We start from the raw sequence: 22,940 nt of genomic DNA, 5'->3' as shown, positions 1-22,940 counted from the left end.
CCCAATTCAACATGATTGTCCGTTTTCATCCTAGTAGACTCGGTGCCAAGCCTGATGTGTTGACTAGATGCTGGGACGTCTATCCCAAAGAGGGGGATAGGGACTATGCCCATGTCAATCTGCAAAACTTCCACCTGGTCTTCACCCAGGAACAGCTCGTGTCGTCCCTTCGAGCCACTGCCTTGCCACCCCTGTTCTCCACGCAGGCACACTGGTCGACATCGAGGCCATCCATCAGGACATCATCACTGCCCTTCCCACTGATCCCGCCGTTGCCCAACACCTCACTTGCCCGATTCCCGCAGATTCATGCTGGTCACTAGATAATAATGGTTTGCTTAGGTTAGACAACCACATCTATGTGCCGGACACTAACAATCTCCATCTGTGGATTCTGAGGTATAAGCATGATCACCCCCTGTCTGGACACTTTGGGCAAAGCCGCACCCTCAACCTAATCTGTCAAGAGTACACTTGGCCAGGCATCCACACGTTTGTCAAAGATTACATCTCTTCCTGTACCGCCTGTACCCATGCCAAGGTTCCGCACCACAAGCCCTACGGTCTGTTAAAACAACTCCCCATCCCTGAACACCCTTGGAACTCCATCTCCATGGACTTCATTGAACAACTTCCATCTTCCACTGGTTTCACTGCCATACTAGTAGTCGTGGATCGCCTCTCCAAGCAATGCATCTTTATCCCGACCCATGATACTATCACAGCACCTGAACTAGCTAAGTTGTGTCAGGGATCGGCAATGACCCTGGACCCTATGCCAGCTGCGCATATGCACATGGGAAGTATGCTGGTAATTCCTGTCTACTCTGCTTACCTAAGCCCCGGTGGCCCGGATCATCTCCGGCATTGTTCTGGAACATTCTATGATCACGTGATTCTATCAGCAATCCATTTGGTTTCCTTATTGCCAGACTCTACATGTATATAGCTGACCCTAAGATGGGGACATCCCTTTCCCCCGGCTTTAATCACAACTAGGTTATCAGAGCAATCTGCATGAGCACACACATCCCCTGACAAGTTGTTCCTTCTTCATGTTTTCTCTAAACATGGGGTTCTGGCACATGTCACTTCCGATAGAGGGTCCGAGTTCGTCTCTCACTTCTGTCATTCTTTGGGTAAGGCCCTTGACATGCAACTCCACTTCACCTCCGGCTATCACCCTGAAGGCGATGGTCAGATGGAATGCATGAATCAGACATTGGAGCAGTACTTATGTGTTTATTGTAACTATCAACAGGACAACTGGTCTGAGTTGCTCCCTCTCACCAAATTCGCCTACAATAATGTGCCAAGTGCTACTACTGGTGTATTGCCGTTCATTGCCAACAAGGGTTATGTCAGGGTACCGAGCTGCTCGGACTCTAAGTCGAGGGATCCCAAGCCTTCGCTGGAGCTGTGTCAGGGCACACACCCTGACTAGCCCGGACCCGGACCCGCGTCCGGTCCCGCTTCCACCCGCTGTGCTTCCCGCATGCACGCACGCTCCGCGCGCCGCATGCTCCGGACCCGGTTTCTACCCCTTCATGTGACTTCCGGGTATCCCCGGAAGTTTTGCTGATATTGTGGCCACTGTGGGAAGATGAGAAGTTAGCTTCCTTCTCATCTCCTTACCCACAGTAGGTTGTGCCCTGGATAGGGCTGGTTACACCTCAGGGCTGTGGACCATAGGGGAGGGTCATGGGGACCCGGGAGTCGTCCCCTGACAAGCTGAGGCCAAGGGGGACAGGATCAGTCTCAATGGGGGAACCCGGCAAAGCGGATTGCGATAGGGATTCCAGCTGAGCAGCGAGGGGAAGTGAGAGAAGAAAGTTATCTTCCTCACTCGCTACCCAGGGAATGATAAAGTCAGTATGCCTGGCAAAGCGGGGCCGCTCTACAGAAGGAAATATAACAAATGTCTGTGCCAGTCCGGGGATGATGATCAGGCTGTGCAGGTATGGGGCAAGTGTGTCATCAGTTGTGTGTAAGCAGTCCGGACTTAACCGGGCTGTACTCTGACAGGTTATCACCCAACCGTCTCTGTCCATCCTGAACGAGACCTCTCCTCTGCCCATGCCCAGGAGTACTCCATGGATCTTGATTCCCTGCACCAGTTTCTTTGTGAGGAAATGTGTCAGGCTCAAGAACATTACCAAGGTCCCGCCGATGCTCACCAAATGACCACCCTGCTATTTGAAGTCGGTAGTTCAGTTTATGTCAAAGCTAAGTACTTCCACCTTCGAAAAAGCTTTCAGAAAAGAACCTTGGGCCCTTCAAGATCATCACGCAACCTGGTACACACTCCTGCACCCTCTGACTCCCTGATACCCAGAAATCTGTCCACCCCATCTTCCATGTCTCTCAGCTTGAACCATCTGCCCCAAACACCATCCCCAACCGTGTACAAACTCCACCGCTGCCGATCGAGGTTGATGGAGAACCTGAGTATGAGATCTCTGAGATTCTAGACTCCAAGGTCAACCGGCACCGCTGCAACTGTAAGCTGCTCTATCTGGTACATTGGCTAGGTTATGAAGGGACAGATGACAAGACTTCCTGGTTACTGGCTACTGAGCTGGGACATGCCTCAGAGTTGGTTACTGATTTCCACTCACACTACCCAGGCAAGCCAGGCCCTGATCACGCTTAGTTCGCGAAGTGGGCAAGGAATTAATTAATTTAAAAAAAAAAATGGGAAGAAGGGTCTAGATTACAATGAGGGCGAGCCAACAGTGAAAGCTTCCACATCCATGGCCTTGTTCCCAGCACCATTATTGCTGCCATTATCGTCTGCTACTCCCTCCAACTCCTCCTCTGTCCTCTGTTCGTCCTTACCCTTGTCCTCTTCACTCAAATTCTCCCCACTATCTGCCTCACTCTCAACCACACCCTTCCTCTTCACGTTGCCATGCAGCTCTTCACCAACCTGTCCTGTGATCCTTTCCAGGATATCACCAACTCGCTCAATCGCGACCCTGACAGCCCTGACATCCTTCCTCAGCCCCTCAAGCCCTTGTATAGGGTCTGACGACCCCACCTGGCAGTGCTTAGGCACTATTTCTGCACCATGCTCAACCAGGTCACACCTCTGCCTCACCTGGGAGCATTCCTGGCAGGCCTTGCCAGGACCATGCACGCAGCGGACCTTATGTCTGACACACCTCAAACAAGAGGTCCGCTCTTGTCTGGGTACCTCAACCTCAACAACTTGGCACTAACGAAAGAAACCATCAGTATTGTTCAAGTAAAGATGAGTTCTCAAGAAAATGGGCCTACTTACCTTGTTAGGTGCCGAGCCCTCGCCTGATTCCTCTGCATGCCTCTTCTCTCGTTGAGCTCACGCCAGCTCTTTCTGGGCTCTGGCCCATTGCTCTCTTTTCTCCCTCTCAACCCCCCTCCTTTCTCATTCTTCCGCCTCATGCACCTTACACTCCTCCTCCCTCCTCCCTCACCCATCAATCCTCTTCCTCCTTCTGGGCCTGCAATCAATGCAGGCATCGCTCACAAGCTTTGGCCATTGCCAGCTCCTCAGAGCCCAACATGTGCTCTTCTAGTGCTGTGTCCACCCAGAGAGACAAGTCAAGAGTGGTAGTAGCATGCACCAAAGACATTGGGAAGTAATGAGAAGTGAGAACGAGAGTGATGAATGAAAATTTTGATTCTAGCCAGCGGAAACAAAATCCCCAGAAGTTGCTGGGAAACTCTCATGCCATGGAACTTAGGCCTTCAGGGGTTCAGGCCTAAGAGGGGGATACTGTCATGGCCCCGCAAAGTCCCCACCTTTACCACTTCTATCACCTGCACCCCACCACCATTCTTGCTCCCATTATTTGCACCATTGTCCATCATGCAGCAGCGCCAATAGTGGTTCCCATCTACAGCCCCATAGTGGCACCTCCTCCTTTCCCGCCACCACTTTAGTTCCTCAGCCATTCGGCTGCACCCAATTCACTTATGGCTGAGTATACCATTCTATTCTTATTTCATTCGCTTAACTTACTAGCAGTCAATATTGTCACCGCTGATCCACTCCTACATTGACATTTGGTTTATTCCTATATTGACATTTGATCCGCCACCATATTGGCATCTAGATTGTCAGCCCTATTCAGTCTGCCTCCCAACTTCACTGTCCTTTGTCCATTCACTCTTCACTCCCATTCATTCCTTCTGTTCCATTTCCCCGGTCCTCATCACTCTTTTAGTTTTGTTGCACTTACAGTACCATTCCGCTCCTGTCCCATGCCAGACCGACTGGCCCCTTCTCTGTTCTCCTTTCATACTTATACTTGTAGTTTACTGTCAATGTACCTCAGTTCGAATATCGACTAGAAATCCCCCCAAGTCTTCTTGCCTCCAAGTTCAACTCTAAGTTTCATCTCCACCTGAGTAACGTTGCTGCAAGGTCCTCCTGCTACCCTGAAATATGGGACAGCCTAGAACGTGTGTGCAATGCTCCAGCTGAGTCGTTGAAGCCAAAGTCCCATCTCCCAAGATGCCTTGCAACGGAGCTGCACATTAGCTAAGTGACCACTCACACCGCTGCACTCCGCTCCACTTCCCGCAATCACCTCGAATACCGTTTCTGACAATCTCACTGAATTGTAGTCCAAATGCCCCATAAGTTTGTGCACTACAATACATGTCCTCAAAGTAAACTTGACATATTTTCTTGTATTTTTTCGACATCTGAGAGGCACTGAGAGGCACTGAGCTTTGACCTTGCATGTCATTTCCCACACATGCCACACCCATGCAGTGTTGAGTGAACCGAGAATCACGCATTTCTCCATCAGTTCTCAACCATTTGCCATCAGGTCTTTTGCGGTAAATTCCTCTCAATCGCCTCTTTATTTTGTATTATTACTCCAACTCATGATTCTATTAGAACACCAACTTTGTTCACATCGGGAAGTTGTGTGGTGGTTATTCATAGCAGTTATTCTGGGGCACTATGAGGCATTGGGGGCATTTTGCCCTTTCTTATTCAACTTAAAACTCCCTTTGTATGATGACACTGCCACTCAGGAATTGTCAAAAACCCGGGTTGGAAGGGGGGGGGTAAATGCGTGAGTCCGAATGCAGGTGGGGCTCAACTAGAGGGGGGTCCGAGGGCTCCGGTAGTGAACCGAAGCTTCTCAGGGAGCCCGGTTCTGCTGGATGGTACAAGAGGCTCTAAGAAGGACGCGGCCTCAGCGACTCGGAGGGAGCGCTGTGCCTCCATTACGTCTCAGTTAGTCCTTGTATTTCTTATGTCTGAGGTGTCTTGTAGAACAGGAACGGGAATCACTCAGAGGGACTTTGGGTGGCATTTTAGTCGAGATTAGAACTAAGGAACTACAGGTTCTAATCTACGGGTATTTATAAAGGAGAATGGGGAGGACTTAGTCAAAGTCCGAAATGGCAAATGGGACAACACCGAAAGGTGCCGAATGATACCGAGAGGTACCGAAAGGTCCCGAACGATATCTTAAACGGGGAACTGAGGTGTCGGGCCAAGGAGGGCGGAGTTGGAGGCCGGAAAATGAATGGGGAAGACAAATGGGTAAAGGGGGTTAGCCGACTGAATGGTAGGAAGAAGGTAGTCGTGCTAAAAATGGAAGGTGACTAATAAGTGATAACGTGAGGGAGATCACCGAAGGATGCGGGTAGCTCTGAAAGCGGAGTTGCATATCCAAAGGATGTTAGGTGACTCCAATAAATGAAGTGGGTGGAGGAATGGTTTAAGGGCATGTCACGGGATGTCGGAGGTCCGTCAGGATATCGGAGCAAATCCGGGGTCTCCGAATGTTCCGACTCGGGACCGAGTTTCCGGGATGGGAGTGGCCAAGGTTCGGTGTGCTGCAACCAGACCGGAGCTGAGGCAGTCGGGAGGGAAGGTGACTTGGGGAGTGGGGAGGCTTGGTGTAGGGGATGGTGAAGTTGTTAGGAAGGTGTGGTGTGGTGGGAGTGTGCGGGGTCGGGATTCCGGGATATGACAGGAATGTTGCATATATAAGGGAGGAATTCTTAGACTTTTCTCCCTCAGAACTCTTATTTGAGTCTGAGGTGAGAACTATTTCTCAGTGTTTTACTTTATAACTCATGTATAACTCTTGTCACAGTCTAACGCGACACAGGTATTTACCATACAGAACTCTTATCTGAGTCTGAGTCTAACACGACACAGTCTTTATTCTGCAATTTCTAGGATGCACACAGCTCCAGAAGTGGATTGCAACAGACATGTGACTTCAGTTTGAATTAAGGACGTTGTTGCTTGAACATTTGAATTGAAAGTGAATTGTCAGGACATCTCAGGACATCCTAGGATGTTCCCATACAAAAGAGGCCTCTAGGCCCTCTTCAAACGTCCTGAGAACCCCCCTCTATGGGCCTAGATATCGGTTGTCCAAGGTGCTGCTAACAGTCGAATGACTGTTGCACCTGTTAAATTTCTTGGGATACAAGCGTACACTGAGGCCAACTCACGTTGTTGATGTTGAGTCTTGCGGCGCTAAGATTCACTTTGTTTCCCTTTTTTGGATCAGTTGTTACTAAAGTCAGTGCGCCTTGATAGCGCCTGACTATAAAACACCAATTTTTGGACCTTACGACTTCTCTTCAGTTCACGCATAGCGGACTGAGCGACAACATCGCTAGTCCAACATTTCGTCTTATAGCACCAAGCACGCAAAGGTGACTCGGTAAGGCGGAGGAGACTCTGCCGCCCAATCGCTCCTTTAGGGAGGAGCCTGAGCCCCATAGTGCGCTGTTTACTATGGGGGGTGCTTTGGACGTCCCTGTCATATTTCCTGGCGGTTGGCCTGACCCAGAGTCAGGCAAATTGTTCTCATTTAGAAAATCGTCCGATGACCGATCCATTTTCCTCAGTGCTCTGCTAAGCATGACTCTTATATCGATTGTTGTAAAATATACATTGTACCCCGAGCACCCGAATCACTAGGTTCATCGCAAGCATGAACTAAGTCCGACTTGGGTTCAGGCTGTGTGTGACCAGTTCCTCGAACGAAACTAGGGATCCACCAAATATATCCAGGGAGCTGACCGTACATGTTTACAATCATTTCGACCAAGAGACATTCCAAAGACGCACCTTCCATATGTCAGGTCGACTTTTCCATTTGATAGTCGGTCGACCAGGTCAAGGTCTTGGATTGCTATAACCATGTGGAAAAATCCTCAAGCTACAAAAGATTAGGAGGACGGATTTGTACTCACATTTTGCACCTCCGGCATACGTTGTCGGGATAGTTGCGTATTGGCCGAGAACTATGCAAGAAAGGATCGCGTCATCGGAGGGATGAAAATCCAATAGAGAAAAACGCACATTTTACCAAGTCCTCGTCAATCCCCTGACACAGGCCCTCGACGTCCGCCGCGTGAACGAGGAATTCACTAGAGGTGTTTGCGTGAGAAATTCGATGCTATTTGGGGGTGGCGAGAACTCGCCTGCAATACTCAGAGAGAAGATCAAGTGACTCTGACAATATGGAGATGGCTGAGCTGAAAAGTAGATGTGGTAGGACAAAACAATATCCGACCCTTGGTCACTTGCATATCAGTCAAATCTTGCCACTTATTCATAGCGACCGTCCAACCATCTTTCGTCCTCCGACAACTAACGTCCACGACTAACCGTTCTTTCGAAACTTTTTCCGATAACTTTTCCAATCTCTTCAAGGAGAATTTTCCGTCTGGAAACAGGTACGACGTCACGATAACCTGTGATTACGTAGAGTCAGAGATGAAACATAGAGGGAATTTCTTTCGATATACTTTCGCTGCACCGGCTTGGATCCACTCTTGGGCGTTAGCTAAGGTTATACCTCCTCCTAATTGCAAACCATCTACAGTAGTATAGTTCTGTAAGAAAGCGCACATAGAAAGTTAGGTGATTTACGCCTACCCGGCCATGCGCCAAGGGCCGATCGCGCAGCGTCATCGTTCCCTAGGCCTAGCTTTATAACATGTCCTCCTCGAAGGCTGTAAGTCTTATAAAGCAATGCAAATTCAACGGGCGTCTCTCTTGATTGGGAGGGTCAATGTTCGGACAGAAAAGAGTCACGATTAAAGATCAAGCTCACCCAGATAAAATAAACGCCTCACTTGGCCACAAAGTTTGTACGAAGTGATTCGGGCGATGAGTCCGACAGAGTGCCACCGACTATTTGCTTAACTAGGCCGGCGTGGAGGTCTATACATGGACGGAATCTCGATGGCATTATCCTGCGGATGTAAATAGGCTGGGAATTGTAACAAGAGGGATGAGATGGTTACTTATGTCATCTGATCACGGGTACTTTCGGTTAGATTTCATGACAATTTCATGACCGTCTCCTACCCATGATCCCGAAGCCGGTGGGTGATGTTTTCCTCGTCTGCAGGCGGGGATACATGCTTCTACTGCGTGGAAGAAGTTTTCGTTCACAGTCACCAATTCAACGTCCGCTAACACAACGGACAATCGCTCGTTTGCATCGAGGGTTGACCCGGACGAGCGTGACTTTAGCTTTTCTCGGCCTTGGAGGATGGACGGCATTCGAGACCTCCGATTCGTTCCAGCATTTCGTGCACGCCGTACGGCGTTGCAGTATTATTGGGGAAGCAGTTATCTGTGATGTAATTGACTACAAGCATACTCTTCAAGCAGACTTTGCCACGGAGGAAGAAAAGCTGAATGCACAATCTCGTTGTCACAAGAGAAGCGCCGAGAGGATATTGGAAGCCCTCAAGATTAACGGAGGCGTGTACTAGTTTGTGATACAATCCTGTGTCTGGGGTCGCTAACTTACATTGAAGGACTTTATATCAAGCTGGTGCATCTTCTGTTCTTCAGAGGGATTCTCAAGCTGATGCAGCATGGGATTGTCCAGGGCCAGCATATTTCTTCTGTTAATTTACTACCAATAGAATGGACTGTAAGAGCCCGTCTTTCAGGAAATATGTTGCCCTAGCTGACCTGCATTTCCTCAGTCTACCATGAAACCGCTACAAGATCAGGTGTGACTCACCATTATCCCTCGGAATAATCGCCAATGCCGTATTATATTGCTAGTGCTTCCCAACTCCATACGAAGATGTCGCCGCCTTATTCAAGGAGGAGACCGGGCAAGAATTGGAGGAAGTATTTTCATGGTTCTCTCGAGAACCCATCGGGGTGGCGTCTTTAGCTCAGGTTCATACTGCCATTGATCGAAACACTGGCCGTAAAGTTGCTGTCAAGATCCAGGTGGGCCCGATCGGGTGACAATGGTCCGCGACGACTTATGATGCATTAAGCACCCTCGACTAGAAGAATGGGCACATATCGAGTGAGCCACTCTCCAACCGTTGAGGTAATCCGTGCACGAACTCGATTCTCTTAGCATGGCCGCAACTACTGTCGCTCTGGCATGGGTAAAGCGCGTATTTCCTGAATTCGAGTTTAGTTGGCTTGGAGAGGAGGTTCGAACGAACCTTCCTTTGGAGCTCAACTTTCTCCAGGAAGCTGACAACACTTCCCGGGTCAAGGCCAACTTCGCTGATGTAAAGCATACCTCACTGTACATCCCGGAGGTACTCTCTGCAACCAAGAGAACTCTAGTGATGGAGTTTATATCCGGCGCGCGCGTAGGGACGACCAACTGTTGCACTCGACTCCTAGATAACTGATAGTGATTCATAGGTCGACGATTTAGACTATCTTGCTCGCCATAAAATCGATAGAAATCAAGTTTCACAGGAACTATCAAGGATATTTTCAACTATGGTTTACCTTCATGGTTTCTTTCATGCCGGTCAGTTGGCTATTGCTTCAGCATTGTGGCCGTGCTGTGTCCCATGCTTTCCATCACTAGATCCGCATGCCGGGAACCTCTTAATTCGGCCCAAGCCTGTCCGTTCTCGGAGCCCATATAATTTTGAGATTGCTCTCCTAGATCATGGATTAGTGAGGCTAGCATTTGATGCACTCGAATGATCTTTCTCTGATGTCTCACCTACCGAAGTATTTTGATGTTGATGATGAACTGCGGATAAATTATGCGAAACTTTGGCTGTCACTAATCACACCAGGAGGGAAGGAAGATCGAAGGAAATACGCACAACTTGTTGCAAACATAGGCCCCGATCTCGTATGCAGCACGTCAGTCCCGCTGTTTCTGGACGAAATCTGACTTTTTATCAGTATCCGATATTCGAAAGCTCTATAACCGGGAGGCCGGGGCTGGAAGGCACATGGGAGGATGCCCCGGAGGGAGTATCTGCAAGACCCAGGAGTATGCTTGAGTTATCAACACAATCTGAAGAGGAGTTGGAGCGGATGCGCGGTGCTGTCCTTGAGAGAGAAGGATTGCTCGTGTCAGTGTTTTCAATGCTTCGAGTCGTCCCCCGAGCAGTATTGATGCTATTCAAGATGAATGACCTCCTGAGGTCCGTTTGGGTTAGGTTTACTGTTGTTTGTACTGATTAAGTCTTACTTGATAGAAATTTGGACGCCGAGCTCAAGACAACTCATGACTCAACCCGAGTCTTTTTGATAGTTGCGAGATATTGCAGTTCAGCAGTTTGGCGTGATGATTGTCGTGGCTTCTTCACTCGCTGGAGAGATTTAGGGGCCTCCATCTCGCTATTCACTGGCTTGGTCAGAAGGTGGTTTGCCTACCATCTTATATATGACGGGCTACGAATAATAGAATGGGAAATGGATTTTGTCGCCCGGTACAGTGTGTTTATGTTGGCGCGATACCTATACTCAAGTGTTTAGCAGAGTGGTCAGGTGGAAACACTGGTTCCGGGGACTTCGTGGTGGTCTTCCATCTGCAAATGCGGCAGCGGCGGGCTTAGGTTAGAGGATTGTCGAATTTACTACCGCATAGAAATCCATTATAGATCCAAAGTAATTCAACCCAAAGGAAACAGAAACGTTATTTAATATACTAATGATATCATGTTAAGCTTGGATCCTTTCCGTGAACACCGATCGAGGTCACCCTGATTGGCATCTGGGTGCCTTCCTTCAGCGACCCTTTCACATATGGTCGTGTGACGATCCTGATGGCCGGCGTTAGTAAAGGGGCGACACCAGGCTCGCAGTACTCACACATTGACTTTCCGCACTCTGGGAGGATCGTCAAATCGGAAAGATCGAAGGAGTACAAATAAGAAAGTTTTCATCCTGTGGTGAAAGTCATGAAGGCATTTCAATGCGCATTTCAGTAAGTCAGACTTACTCCATTAACGAAAAACGCATTCCTATACAAGACTGGAAAAAAGGGCATGGGTACGTCATCCATTAGTAGAGGGAATGCACAAACTCTGGGCCCATAACCGAAAGTCATGATATTTGAATATAATCCGGGCGCCGACCGGGCTGCGTCTGGAAGGTGATCCCAACGATCAGGTCTGTAATGTTGGGAGATGATCAGGTTACGTGTGGGATCCAGTGCGGGTTACGTACTTGAATTCATGCGCGTCTTCACCCCAAACATGCTTAGCCAAGTTCAACCCTTCGAAAGGGATATGGATGTATTCTCCTTTTGCTATCTTAATTCCACTTGGGTGCGCTTCCACCTTGATAGTCTTCCCTTTCCTGTCCTCCCAGCGCATTGGACTGGATATAGGTATAATATCATCCTTAAGTGCCATTCTGATGGACGAGTGGACAGGTGGGATGGACCGAAGAATTTCCTTGCAGACATTATCAAGATAAGGAAGTTTGTCTAGCTGAACGAAGAAGTCGGCTGTGGCAAATTCATTGTCTGCAGACATGCCACCCTCCTCATCCACCAGCTCATTACGAAGTCGCTGTTGGATATCCTGGTGTTGGGCGAGAAGAAGGATACACCATGATATTGCTAACGAAGTCGTGTCCGACCCAGCGAATAAGAATGTATTGATCTGATTCGCTATACTGACGTCCGTTATCCTTTGGGAAGGATCGGTTTCTGGGGCCAGATTCGATCGAACTAGGAGAATATGTCTGAGTCTCAAGTCTCAAGAAGAGAGCTCGTTCGCACCAAGAAGGGACAATAAGTCACGACTCTCTTTGTTCCCCTCTTGAAACTCGCGTTTCTTTTTCTCTACAAGTGTCTTTCCAGCCTCGGCAATAGTGGCTTGGCTTGCTTCATTAATCCTGACCTCTCTTGTACGCTGCCCATGCAATAATCAATATTCGGCTGGAATGCTTGGAACACATCAACGTACGAAGACGCGTCGTATGAATGGAAAGTACATGGAGGCAAGGTTAAACATGGATTGGCCCTGATTCACGGTCTCATCGAACCTGCCAAACTGTTAGCCAAGGCGCTTTGATAGACAAGTGCAACATACATGACTTTGTACGCTAAATACACGGCCTCGTTCTCTTCCTCAATAGCATTGAATTCATAGCCAAATCCTATGACGGAATGCCGAACTAAGCATAGATCCAACGAAAAATATGGTATGGACATGCCTGCCACACCTATCACATCGAAGGTAGCACGGCTAATCCATCGCGACACGTTGAGAATCGAGCCATCTCGGGGGACCTCCATCAATGACAGCCATTTGTCTCGCAGCTAGCAATTCTCAACGCTCTGGAAAACGCAGTATGTGTGATTTTACATACTTGGAATGCCTTCGTGAAGAATACAGGGGTGAGGGCACGAAGATTCGATGGCGAGAATGCGGGATTCATCACTTTACGCTATTTACATTCTGTCAGAAGGCTGTTAGGAACCAATGTTACGACATTCACCTGTTGCCTGTGTTGAGGACCTTGGATCGCGATAAATTTCAACATAATCATCATAACACAAAAGAATGACAACCTTCAGTAGCGAGAAGACCTGGTAATCCCATTAGGAATATCTCAGAAAAAAAAAAAACCTAAATTTGGAATTCATACCTTCACCAATAAGGTGAGCTAGGTAGCGTCTTGAAATGGTTGGTTTTTCATAGAGTTGAGGGTTGTGAAGGATGTAATGCACGGCGCGGGGGTCTAGCGTCAGGAGTCTGTTGTCGAACTGAACCCACCCATGAGCGTAGAGCAATAGGAAAAAAATGAAGATCACACACCCAATTGAAGCCCTTGATGCGCAAATTCAAGCCAAAGCGCTTGGACCACTGGTCTTGTGCAGCAGCTGACCAGATAGGGCTATGAATGGGTGGATAATGAGCAACGAGCTTTGCGATTTTGCATACAACACTGGGACACTCCCGACATACGTACTCCATCGCAAACGTGAGGTGGTTTGCAAAGATTCCCCGACTAATTGGTCCGGGGAGCCGTCGCAGTGGTGAACGGATTGCTTTCACCACATACTCATAAAGTAACCATGCAAGCGCGCTAGCCAACAGGACTACGACCGACTGAAAAACGGGACCCATGAGGCTAAGAGATGATGGAGATAGAGTGCCAATGCTGCGGTCATAGGTGTTGCTCTATTGTGCATTGTTTGCTACTTTATTGTGCATTATTATTTGGCATCTACCAATTTGGTAATTAAGTGTAAGCGCCAGGATGACTTTCGATCAGCCATCTCAGAGGACGGACTGAGAGTTGGTGTAGGGAGATCAACCCCCCAGATGGCGGCGAGACAGAAAGGAGTAAACAGTGCCCGGGAGCAGCTGACAATATTGTCTCTCTCGCAATGCCACAGCTCATATGCACCAGAGGCTGGTCACCTACCAGCTTTGGGACTTGAATTATCTGGTCCACTTATCTTGATAGAAGAGCCCTCATGGCTCTGTTACACGCGTAAATCAATGATGCTCAAAAAAAAGAAGGGATGGCGTGACAAGAAAGAAACCAAGACCTGACTTATGAGTGGTTGGCGATGAGCTCGTCGATTAGCCCGGTGCTTTCTTTCAGCGCGCCCCAATTTTCGACTACAAAAATACACGGTCGCATCAGTGCAGTAGCGGGACGCACTGGAAGACTGACCTGTAAGGCTTATCCCTTTCTTTGATGGTTTCTCTTCTCCACTCGCGTCTGTGTAGAACTAGGTAAAAACGGTTAGACACACCACGCGCGCTGTACTGGTATTCAACGCAATCTCGCCTACCTCACGAATGTGCACATACGTTTTGCCTCGAGAAATCATGAATCCAGTGCGTAGACTCTGAGTGGAACGGTAGATAAAACTCACCTCTGAAGGCGCTAACAGTTGCGCGACGATTCGAACCAATTGGCACATAGCTATGCCCTTCCGCGTCCACCAACACTTTAGAGCCGGAAGTAGCTACTGTGTCAGGTTTCAATTTCTTAGGCTGAGGGCTCTCCTAGAAATTGCGCGACTCCAGGTCAACGTCACTTCATAGACCCCGAGGAACGGTACAGACTTGTTCATCTCCGGTGCTTGGGTCAGAAGTATTCACAATGTCCTCAGATTTAGCCTTTCGTTTCTTCCCAGCGACGTCCTGTGTCTTTGTGTTAGAAGCTTGTTTCTTTCCCCTAGCTGCTGAGGGTGGCATATTTTGTCAGTTGGGACGGAAATGTGAAGTGAACAATTGCATTCAGAATGAAGTCCGAATGTGAAGAATTGAATTGACGGTGCCGGTCCCGTCCCTATAATTCCCTGGCTTCCATTCGAATCATTCGAAACTCCCCCCTTCAAACTTCAGCATCAGAACGCGACGACTTACGCTGCGATTCGTATATCGAACAATTTACAGCTGCCAAAGCATGTCATTCTCCACCAAAAGCGCGAAGGACCTTCTTGACTCCGCGGACGCGACTTATGTGGAAGACCCCGCGCCAAGTTCGCAGGCGGTCGTCACGTCCTCGCAAGAATCGCAAAGCACCTCCACCACTCGCCCTGAGAAGAGCGTGGCAGAGGAGGTCACTACGAAGATGACTTCTGTTAAGCGCCAAATGGCTTTGACTGAGATGTTCGGGTCTGCAAATAAGAAAGCAAAGACGAATGCCGGAGCGGTCGTCACTAGCACGTCTGAGAGCTCGGACTCCGTATCTCCCAAGCCCGTAGCACGCAAAATTGGGGGAGTAACGCCTTTTAATGCAATCCCTCTCAATTTGGACACGTTCACCACTTCTCTCGACGAGGTAAATGCGTCAAAATTGGGTTTCAAGTAGTCATGCGTTATGCTAACGTGAGGACGCGATACAGGAAGAAAAACGTCTACTTTCCCTTGAGTGTGCGACCATGGGGCGGACTTGGGTATGCCTTCGAATATTATTCGCGTTTACGAGTTTTATCTGAATACCTCATAATAATAGCTCAAAGTCCTAACGTCCGAGATTCGGAAGCCGTATTTCATTCAGCTTAAGCGCTTTCTTTGGTCTGAAGGGGTTGAAGGCTCATCTGATCAGTCAAAAAAGTCGCCTAAAATATTTCCTCCGCGTAAGTCAACAGGTCAATATTTGGAGGATCTGACGTTGAGGATTTGTCCAGCGAAAGACATTTACAACTGGTCTCGTGCCACTGAGCTGGGAAAGTTAAAGGTCGTCATCATTGGGCAAGACCCATATCACGGACCTGGCCAAGCTCATGGCCTGTGCTTTTCCGTCAGGAAAGGCGTCCAGGTCCCTCCATCGCTTAGAAATGTTAGTTTCGCGCGTTCCAGTCCTTGCAATGTATCGTTGATGGATCGTGGTGCCTAGATGTACCAAGAAATAGCCTCGAACTATCCTGGTTTCGAGCCACCGAAGCACGGGTTTGTATTCATCGACGAATTTTCTTAGAGTCGTCGAACTGACTTACCCATTGACAGGGATCTGACGAGCTGGGCTCAACAGGGTGTGCTGCTAATTAATTCGTGAGTCCATGGAACAATTATCGAGTGCTCAATGTCGAATCGTCTCCTCTCTGAAGGTCTTTGACCGTGCGCGCAGGAGCTCCTGCCAGCCATGCTAACAAAGGATGGGAGTTATTCACTGATACCGTTATCAGCCTCATTGATAAGTATGGAGGTAGGCAAGGCCTTGGTTCGTCGTGTTTGAACTCCAATCCAGCCTCTGCATCACCTAGGCGCTAGTCTTTCGAAGACGAACGGCGGCATTGGAAGAGGGGTCGTCTTCCTGGCGTGGGGTGCCCCCGCTGGGAAGCGTGTTGCTAAGCTCGACAAGAAAAAACATCTCATCCTAACCAGCGCTGTCAGTGATAATCGGATTCAAGTTTGGAAGCTTGCTGACCCTGAGCTTTGGGACAGCATCCATCCCCTCTTAGCGTGCATAGAGGATTCTTCGGAAACGGGCATTTCAAAAAGGCCAATGACTGGCTTCAGTCTAAATATGGCGTTGAATCTGTTATTGACTGGTGCAAATTAGATTAGATGCAACAACAATCATATCGCAGTACCGTAAGTGTGGTTTGTTGTCAACAGGCACGTATCGCAACTAAACTGGATCCACCAGAAACTACGGCTCGCTTGTACCATACAACAATTGTCTAAGTCTTAGCGCACCATGTGTACCATAGAATCATGGTCAGTTCCAAAATACTTTTGTGCCGTGTTGTCCGGTTGACTTGGCATTTGGACAGGAAACGTTTGATATCTATTCGACATTCAGCTTATCTCAGCCTGAAGTAGATAATTTTGGCCACCGATGCCTCATAATTGAGACCATTGTTAAAAAGATGGTAGTTGGCATGAGGGGTGATATTTGATTTGCGATGTGATCCTGGAGCATTTGAGTAGTCGGTTTCTAACAGAAGGCATGGATTTGTTTCTGCTTCTGCAATCGTGTTTCGTGTCGAATAGTGCTTGCATGGGCATGGATTTCTAGATGAGGTTCTGGCTTATGATTGGACGAATCTTAAGCCGCACTACGGCTGTGCTCAACAAGCAGCCACGAATTTTGGCCCGAATTATGGGACAAGCTTGGGTGAAACCGTTCGCGAGGTTCTGAAAGGGGCAAAGCAAAATAACGCTGAATTGCTAGGATTGGGGAAACTACAATGTTCTAAGGACCCAAGAGCTAGCATTGTTAACAGCGGGGATTGGCGTTACATCGTCTTAGGAAGACATCAAGCCAGAGTGATGACTAAATTACAGCGGCCAACAAAAAAAAATTGGGATTCTCGATTTTTGTCGGCCGTACTGGCGTGATCAAGATCAGTAGATAAATACAGAATTCATGTTTTCACCATGTGCGTTCTGGCTAGATCACAGCTAACCGGATACAGTGACGCCGGGGGCAATGTCGCTTGATGAAAGGCCAAGCAGGACATCTCATTCATTTGTAGAAGGATAACATAACTTGGATCGCACAAGAATTGGTTTGGTGAGACGGAGATATTGGAATAATAAGTACTTCGACCCCTTCGCCGCCCTAGTAAGAACTTGTGGGCCAAGCTAGCATCAAGGAAGGTAGCATCCGCAATGTTATACTCGCTCGAAGATCAGAGCCAATCTGGTTCGAAGGGATCCGGCAAATCGGAAAGGTACTCATATAGAACGATATTTGACTCGGACTTAGACCTTGCTAACTGGAACGTGTAAGGTGCAGTATCTGTCGTTATTCCCTTAAGCTCGATGCGGAGGGGGGTGGAAGTCTGAAGGTCCCTGACATAGGGCAAGCGGAGAAGATAGCACGCCAATGCATGATCCCACTTGTAAGCCATCCCTGAAAGCTGAAATTCGAGCTGCAGTAAGCGTAGCGAGGGACACAAAACTGAGCCATTGATGACGATATTGGAGGATGACCCTGGGTCGACGCACAGACGTTCCAGCCAAAGCGGGTTGTGGGCACTATCCAATCCCGAGATGCAAAAACAGTCAAGCCCAGAGTGATGAAAAAAGAAATCCGTCAGGTGGCTAACATCGATGTTGCCTGAGTCGATCTCAGCAGCACGCAAGCAGGGAAATTGGGAGGAATGGAGTACTGGTGGAGGGGTTTTTGAATTATCCAATTGAATGTACTCCAGCCGGTCTGCGCTTTGTGGGAAGAGTCCGTGGTGCTCGGAGACGCCTCGGAGGGTGAGGGATCGCAAATACGGCAGTGCTGTGAATCCGGTTACGGGACTCACCACATCTTCAGGATTGTCAATCTGCACGAGGAGGTATACAAGATTGACAGCAGCGCTGATGGCACTTGGGATTGATGGATGATAGGCATACAATGTAACATGAGTCAGATTAATTGCATTGACGGTAGAGAATGAAGGGATTGAACGTGATTGAAATCGTAAGCGGCGGATTGGAGCATCAGAGAGAAGATGAAAAAGAGCATCCAGACCATCTGTAGAGCTCGGATAACGAACTGACACCTCCTGCAAGGAGGTTAAGACTGAAAACTCGGGGATCCGATCCGCAAGTGTCAAGCGCTGGATCCGATGGTGGTGCAGGCTGTTGGCGGCGAGACAGATATGTTTGCCAAAAGTAACCGCAAGAGGCGCTTGCTGGGATCGGTCCAGGAATAATTGCGTCAACTTCTCCGGGAAGAACCTTGAGAGCGTCCCCCACTATAAACCAAGTATTAAGAAGTGAACATGACGAGCGTGAGAATATACCCACAAGACTAGGTTTACCGATTGCAACCTCTCTCCATCTAAAACACGTTGAAGCATATACCAAGACTGGGAGAGAGGATTCTCTCGTTCGGACGCCAAGCGCAAATATTAATTCCAAATTTTCATCTGGCAGTTTTCCTATCCCTGTCTGGCGATTTTGGAGTCGCTTCTCCAGTATCACCAATTTGTCAAGTTCCTTGCTGGCTGCAGATGAAACCTGCTGGAGAAGAGCCAATTCTTTCTCGACAACATACTTCTTGGAGATTACTTCGGGAAGCGCAAAAATTTTGCTGCTAAAGTCTTCCTCAGTGGGAGAGTCACCGCCATGAACTTTCTCATCACTCACCGCCCTAACCTGGAGATCTCCTCATCATTAGGCTTCAAAAGACGGCTCTGGAGAGAATTTATAAGCGCCTTGGTGCTTCTTTCCAGCTCAGTATCCATGAGCAATGGCCAGCTTCGCTGAGTCCCTAACCGCTGATCGGTCACCTGGGTCAGAATGGGTAGATGTTGATAATCAAGCTCAACGCTAGAAACTCACCAGGTCTCACACAACAGTGCCACTAGCCAGATAGATGCGAGGGAGGGGATGCATTGGCCAGCTTTAATTTAACACCGTCAAAGTGCTTATGTAAGGTGGCCGGGCGGCTGATGTGAGACAACAACGGTTGACTCGGGGTTTCCGCACAAGGATACCCGACCCTACATTATGTCGGTGAGACGTCCGATGATTGATGTTGGGTTTCATTTCTACTTGCCAAGTTGCTCTTTATTGTTCTTACTATTGTAATAACACTAAAGTGCAACTCAGACTGAGGTATGTTTATTCCAATCTGTTAGTCGCCTGATGGCTCTGACTCCTCAGGTTACATTCGAGTACTTAATCGACGCTTAAAAGCTCGATGTTTACTTCCTGACGCCCTCAGTTCTCTTTGCGTTCACACTCGCGAGACTGGGTATTATTTCACTCTAGTCTGCGTTACAGGTAACCTCTAGAAATGCCACTGCATGACTTGTTGATCATGAACGGCTCGGCTGACAGTTGGAGGAACCTTGGATCATCAATTAACAGATTTGTAAGTTACGACGAATTTGAGTCGGTCTCGAACCAAACCTTGCAGGTATGCAACTCAGAGAGCCATTACTTGCATCAAAACGTATTAGCGGTATTGATGGCGACGGTACGGTGAGGAATTACAAGTCCGTATCGTTGTCATGTCATTTGCTGGAAATGGTGAGGTTCCGGCTACTTCCGGGGGGTTTGCTCTACAGTAATGGAGGCTGGTGAGGCGTTTGCCCGTTTGTCAGCCGGGAATTCTTCTGAGCTGAGCCGAAACCTGGATCCGTGCGGGGTGGTTGAGGACTTTCAGGTTCAATGTCAGGTGTGTCGGAATACCTCGGATGTGGCAATGAGATGGCTACCCGGCGGCTAAACCCTCGGAGGTTAAATCCCAATGTCCATAAGGCTGCGGCTGGGCGCTTGTCACCTCAGGGAGAGATCCTTGCGGGTCAAACCATTGGAGGTCACCGACGACACATCGGAACTAACGTTGGACGGAAGCTATGAAGTTGGAGATTTGTAATGATTTGAATTGAGGCAATGCCCGATGGCATCATGTGGAAATGCGTCATTTACTCCTGTGGCGTTCGTTGGGCATCTCCTTGTCCGCAGCTCCTCCAACCCCATATAAGTCCCTCGCGTCCACCAAAGACGACATCTCCTTCCATCAAAGCTAATTTGTCTAATACCAGCATGTCTGAGCAGACTGGAAGTAAGTGTTCGTTGTTCGGTTTCAAGAACGAGGGAATCAAATTCGATCTCTGCATATACAGAATTTATCGTCGTCTTCAAGGACTCTGCCACCAAAGTTGGTTCACGCATCTACTATCCGTTAACTCGATCTTCACACTACGCCGATTTCATAGGAAGAGATTGAACAATACGCCGAAAAAGTCAACAACAATGGTATGTGCGTCATGATTTCAAATCGGTTCTGATGAAATTCATTATCTATTCCAGGCGGCGAAGTCACAAACAGATACGATGGCGTTTTGGACGGCTTTGCTGCCAAACTCACCCCGCAGCTGGCCAGCAGCTTTCAGGGTGACAGTATCATTGACTATATCGAACCAGACGGAGTGGGTGTTTTCCTCCAAACATTAATGGCTGGTGTGAACCATGACTTACTGATGTTATTTATGGTAGATTGTAACTACCCAGTGATAACGTCCATCATGTACGGCTTCGGCGATCTTTGTAATCTACCACTGTCAGTCAGCTTTCAATCCAATGTATCGTTGTGATTATAAGGTGGGTAAGCTGGTGAAGAGAAAGCGTGGTAGTTCTGCGGAAGTTATAAAACAACAATATATAGCGTGGAAGCCACATCGTACTAGTCAGTCGGCGCGACAGGATGATGATGGTCACGTCGAAAGAAAATAAGCGATACAACAGGCAGGAGATAATTGCAATGGCATGCATGAATTGGGTCGTGAATCTCGTGAATGGTCGTGAATCAAGACAATTAGAAAAGCGAGGCTCGATCGTTAGATAAGGAGTATTAGTTCGGTCCATGCTCCAGTGTTCAACTGCCGAAGTGGCGTAGCTTGTATTATTAAAACCGAGTGCAGGAGGTGCTTGTGATTCCCCAAACCGATAGACTAGGTTCCACGAACTAGCCCTTGGGTTTTATCGGGAATAGGGGGAAGGGGTTGATCATTCGATGAAGAGGGGCCGGCAGAAGCCGCTGGTGGCTTAGAAGGATTAGGGGGGTCCGGAAAGTCCCAAGGGCGTGGAACCAATGCTATAGGCACCACCCATGTTGCAGCGCAGACGACCCCCTTACCCTGATCCTAAAGTAGGGACGGGGGTTTAATGAAACGGCTGTTAGGCGTCGAAAATATACCGCAAAACGACGCACCTTGGACTTGATGAAATCCCATTCCGAGTCAACAAATTGCGCGATGTACTTGATGAACGGTAAAATCTCTCGGACACCTCCAACAGCGAAAGCGAGACATGTGAGGATGTAGATGATGACGTTTGCAATAGATTCGGCGCGCTTGTGAAAAGGAAAGGAAAGTTGTTAGTTACACGGGAACAGGCCGGCGCCCATTAAACGCAACTGATAAATATTGAATCGTGGGCTCTGGTAGCACCAGTTCATATCCCCACCTGGATTGGGACTTGAGTCATGCAGAAAAAAAATAGTCTGTAAAAGATCGACGTACCAATCTGTCCAAAAGAAGTTCGATGAGTATCAATTATCGCGGAACTTTTGGGTGGGGGGACTCACAAGTGATTACCGACAACCTGTCAGTTGGAGGATAGATTCCTTTATGATTGGGCAATAATCCTTGGAGAGCCGCATCCCCCGGAGACTCCAACGGTCCACCCAAGCCCATTGCCAGGAGTTGAGCCGATACGTCGTTCATACCATCCACTATCGTTTTAGGGGATGGTATGGCTCCCATCAGCGTCGCGTCAAGGCCCACATTGTTGAATAGTATAGATTGCGGAGAAATTATATGGGGTTCGACATATTCTTTCACTGAAGCGCGTGGTCCGAAACCGGGAATCGCTATCCGAGATAATGGGACGATGGGAGGAGTGGGGACGCTGCCACGCGAAAGTGGATTGACCAGACGGATACGACTGAGCGAAGATAGTATGGAACCTGAGCTTGGTGGAGTGGATGACGAATTGACGGCCGCCCCGTCATCTGAGGGTTTCCACAACGAGAAGATCTTATTATTCGCATCTTCATCGTTGTACTCGAGGCAAACGGCATGCACAGCTGTCGAGGTGATCGCTGCAGGCTGAGGATTAGGGGGTTTAGAAACAAGATTGACTGGAGAAGCGGAGAAAGGAGTCGTAGTGTCCCCAGTTGTGCTTGCAGGCTTAGGAGTGATACGGTGATGAATAGGTGGTGGAAGTGATTTCAGACTAGCGATAACAGTGTTGGCAGCTGTCTCGTCGAGTAATTCTCTGTATAGCGTCGCCCGAGACTTCGACGAATCCGACTGCTTGGGTTTTGGACGGTATAAATAGCGCCATACTTTTCGATTTCTGGAAGAGTCTTGGGACGAGGACGAATGGATCGCGGGTTTGGAGCCAGAAAGGACCACTTTGATCGAAAGAGCAGTGGGGTGGACTTCCGGCTGGGAGGGACGGGTGCAATCTCTACGTTTCATGAGTTTATTAGGAGAGAAGCCGGAGAGGATCCGTGGCGGTCTGTGAGACGGGGGAGAGGTATCTTTGACATTCGGACCGGGATCGACTGAAGATGCAAACATGGTTTGGCGTTTGGGTGATTATTTTAAAGAGTGCTTGAGGGTCAAAGGAAGGTCTCGATGATTGACTGAAACGAAGGCTGTTTATAGTCAGAATAGGTCGTGTTTACTTAGGGGTAAGGGTTTGCATTTCCTCAGCCCTCCAGGATGGGTTGAAGGCGAGCCACGTTGGGGAAAGAGGAGGGGAAAGGGGGACCAATCCGCTAA

General features: G+C 48.5%; 8 protein-coding genes across 8 annotated transcripts; 3 read left to right on the top strand and 5 right to left on the bottom strand.

Annotated features, from left to right (window-relative positions):
* Positions 1-6,955: 6,955 nt before the first annotated feature.
* EI90DRAFT_3282361 (uncharacterized protein) lies at positions 6,956-8,228 on the bottom strand (the record flags this gene model as incomplete). The annotated part of the gene is made up of 9 exons (XM_039066897.1): positions 6,956-7,046; positions 7,100-7,163; positions 7,225-7,275; positions 7,334-7,401; positions 7,456-7,486; positions 7,548-7,728; positions 7,783-7,853; positions 7,913-8,031; positions 8,113-8,228. The coding sequence occupies 9 exons, from the start codon at positions 8,226-8,228 to the stop codon at positions 6,968-6,970; spliced, it is 780 nt and encodes a 259-aa protein (XP_038910132.1). The 3' UTR covers positions 6,956-6,967.
* A 172-nt stretch (positions 8,229-8,400) lies between these two features.
* On the top strand, positions 8,401-10,750 carry EI90DRAFT_2940289 (ABC1 family-domain-containing protein; the record flags this gene model as incomplete). The annotated part of the gene is made up of 11 exons (XM_039055241.1): positions 8,401-8,751; positions 8,865-8,924; positions 8,980-9,006; positions 9,062-9,235; positions 9,286-9,317; positions 9,372-9,615; positions 9,671-9,782; positions 9,843-9,934; positions 9,993-10,118; positions 10,172-10,416; positions 10,471-10,750. The coding sequence occupies 11 exons, from the start codon at positions 8,401-8,403 to the stop codon at positions 10,748-10,750; spliced, it is 1,743 nt and encodes a 580-aa protein (XP_038910131.1).
* A 91-nt stretch (positions 10,751-10,841) lies between these two features.
* Positions 10,842-13,706, bottom strand: EI90DRAFT_3081866 (cytochrome-450 hydroxylase). The gene is made up of 15 exons (XM_039061969.1): positions 13,199-13,706; positions 13,045-13,123; positions 12,875-12,992; positions 12,798-12,815; positions 12,725-12,744; positions 12,596-12,673; positions 12,440-12,545; positions 12,316-12,382; positions 12,190-12,268; positions 12,003-12,135; positions 11,444-11,951; positions 11,301-11,388; positions 11,217-11,248; positions 11,087-11,161; positions 10,842-11,037 (listed from the first exon to the last, which is right to left on the bottom strand). The coding sequence occupies exons 1-15, from the start codon at positions 13,354-13,356 to the stop codon at positions 10,932-10,934; spliced, it is 1,665 nt and encodes a 554-aa protein (XP_038910130.1). The 5' UTR covers positions 13,357-13,706; the 3' UTR covers positions 10,842-10,931.
* On the bottom strand, positions 13,624-14,527 carry EI90DRAFT_3081865 (transcriptional Coactivator p15-domain-containing protein). The gene is made up of 5 exons (XM_039061968.1): positions 14,311-14,527; positions 14,118-14,250; positions 14,034-14,059; positions 13,913-13,970; positions 13,624-13,857 (listed from the first exon to the last, which is right to left on the bottom strand). The coding sequence occupies exons 1-5, from the start codon at positions 14,440-14,442 to the stop codon at positions 13,790-13,792; spliced, it is 417 nt and encodes a 138-aa protein (XP_038910129.1). The 5' UTR covers positions 14,443-14,527; the 3' UTR covers positions 13,624-13,789.
* Positions 14,528-14,857: 330 nt separating this feature from the next.
* On the top strand, positions 14,858-16,260 carry EI90DRAFT_2940221 (uracil-DNA glycosylase; the record flags this gene model as incomplete). Its single annotated transcript, XM_039055239.1, has 9 exons — positions 14,858-15,031; positions 15,096-15,146; positions 15,206-15,329; positions 15,381-15,532; positions 15,590-15,642; positions 15,700-15,744; positions 15,801-15,917; positions 15,964-16,081; positions 16,138-16,260. The coding sequence occupies 9 exons, from the start codon at positions 14,858-14,860 to the stop codon at positions 16,258-16,260; spliced, it is 957 nt and encodes a 318-aa protein (XP_038910128.1).
* A 1,070-nt stretch (positions 16,261-17,330) lies between these two features.
* EI90DRAFT_3132465 (uncharacterized protein) lies at positions 17,331-18,884 on the bottom strand (the record flags this gene model as incomplete). Its single annotated transcript, XM_039064478.1, has 3 exons — positions 17,331-18,392; positions 18,445-18,733; positions 18,787-18,884. 3 exons carry the CDS (start codon positions 18,882-18,884, stop codon positions 17,331-17,333), a joined length of 1,449 nt encoding a protein of 482 aa, XP_038910127.1.
* Positions 18,885-20,048: 1,164 nt separating this feature from the next.
* On the top strand, positions 20,049-20,703 carry EI90DRAFT_3081853 (uncharacterized protein). Its single transcript, XM_039061967.1, has 5 exons — positions 20,049-20,212; positions 20,274-20,308; positions 20,367-20,406; positions 20,461-20,579; positions 20,647-20,703. Exons 1-5 carry the CDS (start codon positions 20,056-20,058, stop codon positions 20,662-20,664), a joined length of 369 nt encoding a protein of 122 aa, XP_038910126.1. The 5' UTR covers positions 20,049-20,055; the 3' UTR covers positions 20,665-20,703.
* A 506-nt stretch (positions 20,704-21,209) lies between these two features.
* On the bottom strand, positions 21,210-22,427 carry EI90DRAFT_2893211 (uncharacterized protein; the record flags this gene model as incomplete). The annotated part of the gene is made up of 5 exons (XM_039054002.1): positions 21,210-21,293; positions 21,362-21,502; positions 21,567-21,615; positions 21,733-21,985; positions 22,118-22,427. Coding segments are annotated over 5 exons (837 nt in total), but the record flags the coding sequence as incomplete, so codon positions are not given.
* Positions 22,428-22,940: the final 513 nt, after the last annotated feature.

The sequence above is a fragment of the Cantharellus anzutake genome (genome assembly GCF_015039405.1).
Source record: "Cantharellus anzutake strain C23 chromosome Unknown EI90scaffold_88, whole genome shotgun sequence".
NCBI lineage: Eukaryota > Fungi > Basidiomycota > Agaricomycetes > Cantharellales > Hydnaceae > Cantharellus > Cantharellus anzutake.
The sequence above is the reverse complement of the archived record's forward strand: the minus strand, read 5'-3'. Positions and strand labels throughout refer to the sequence as shown.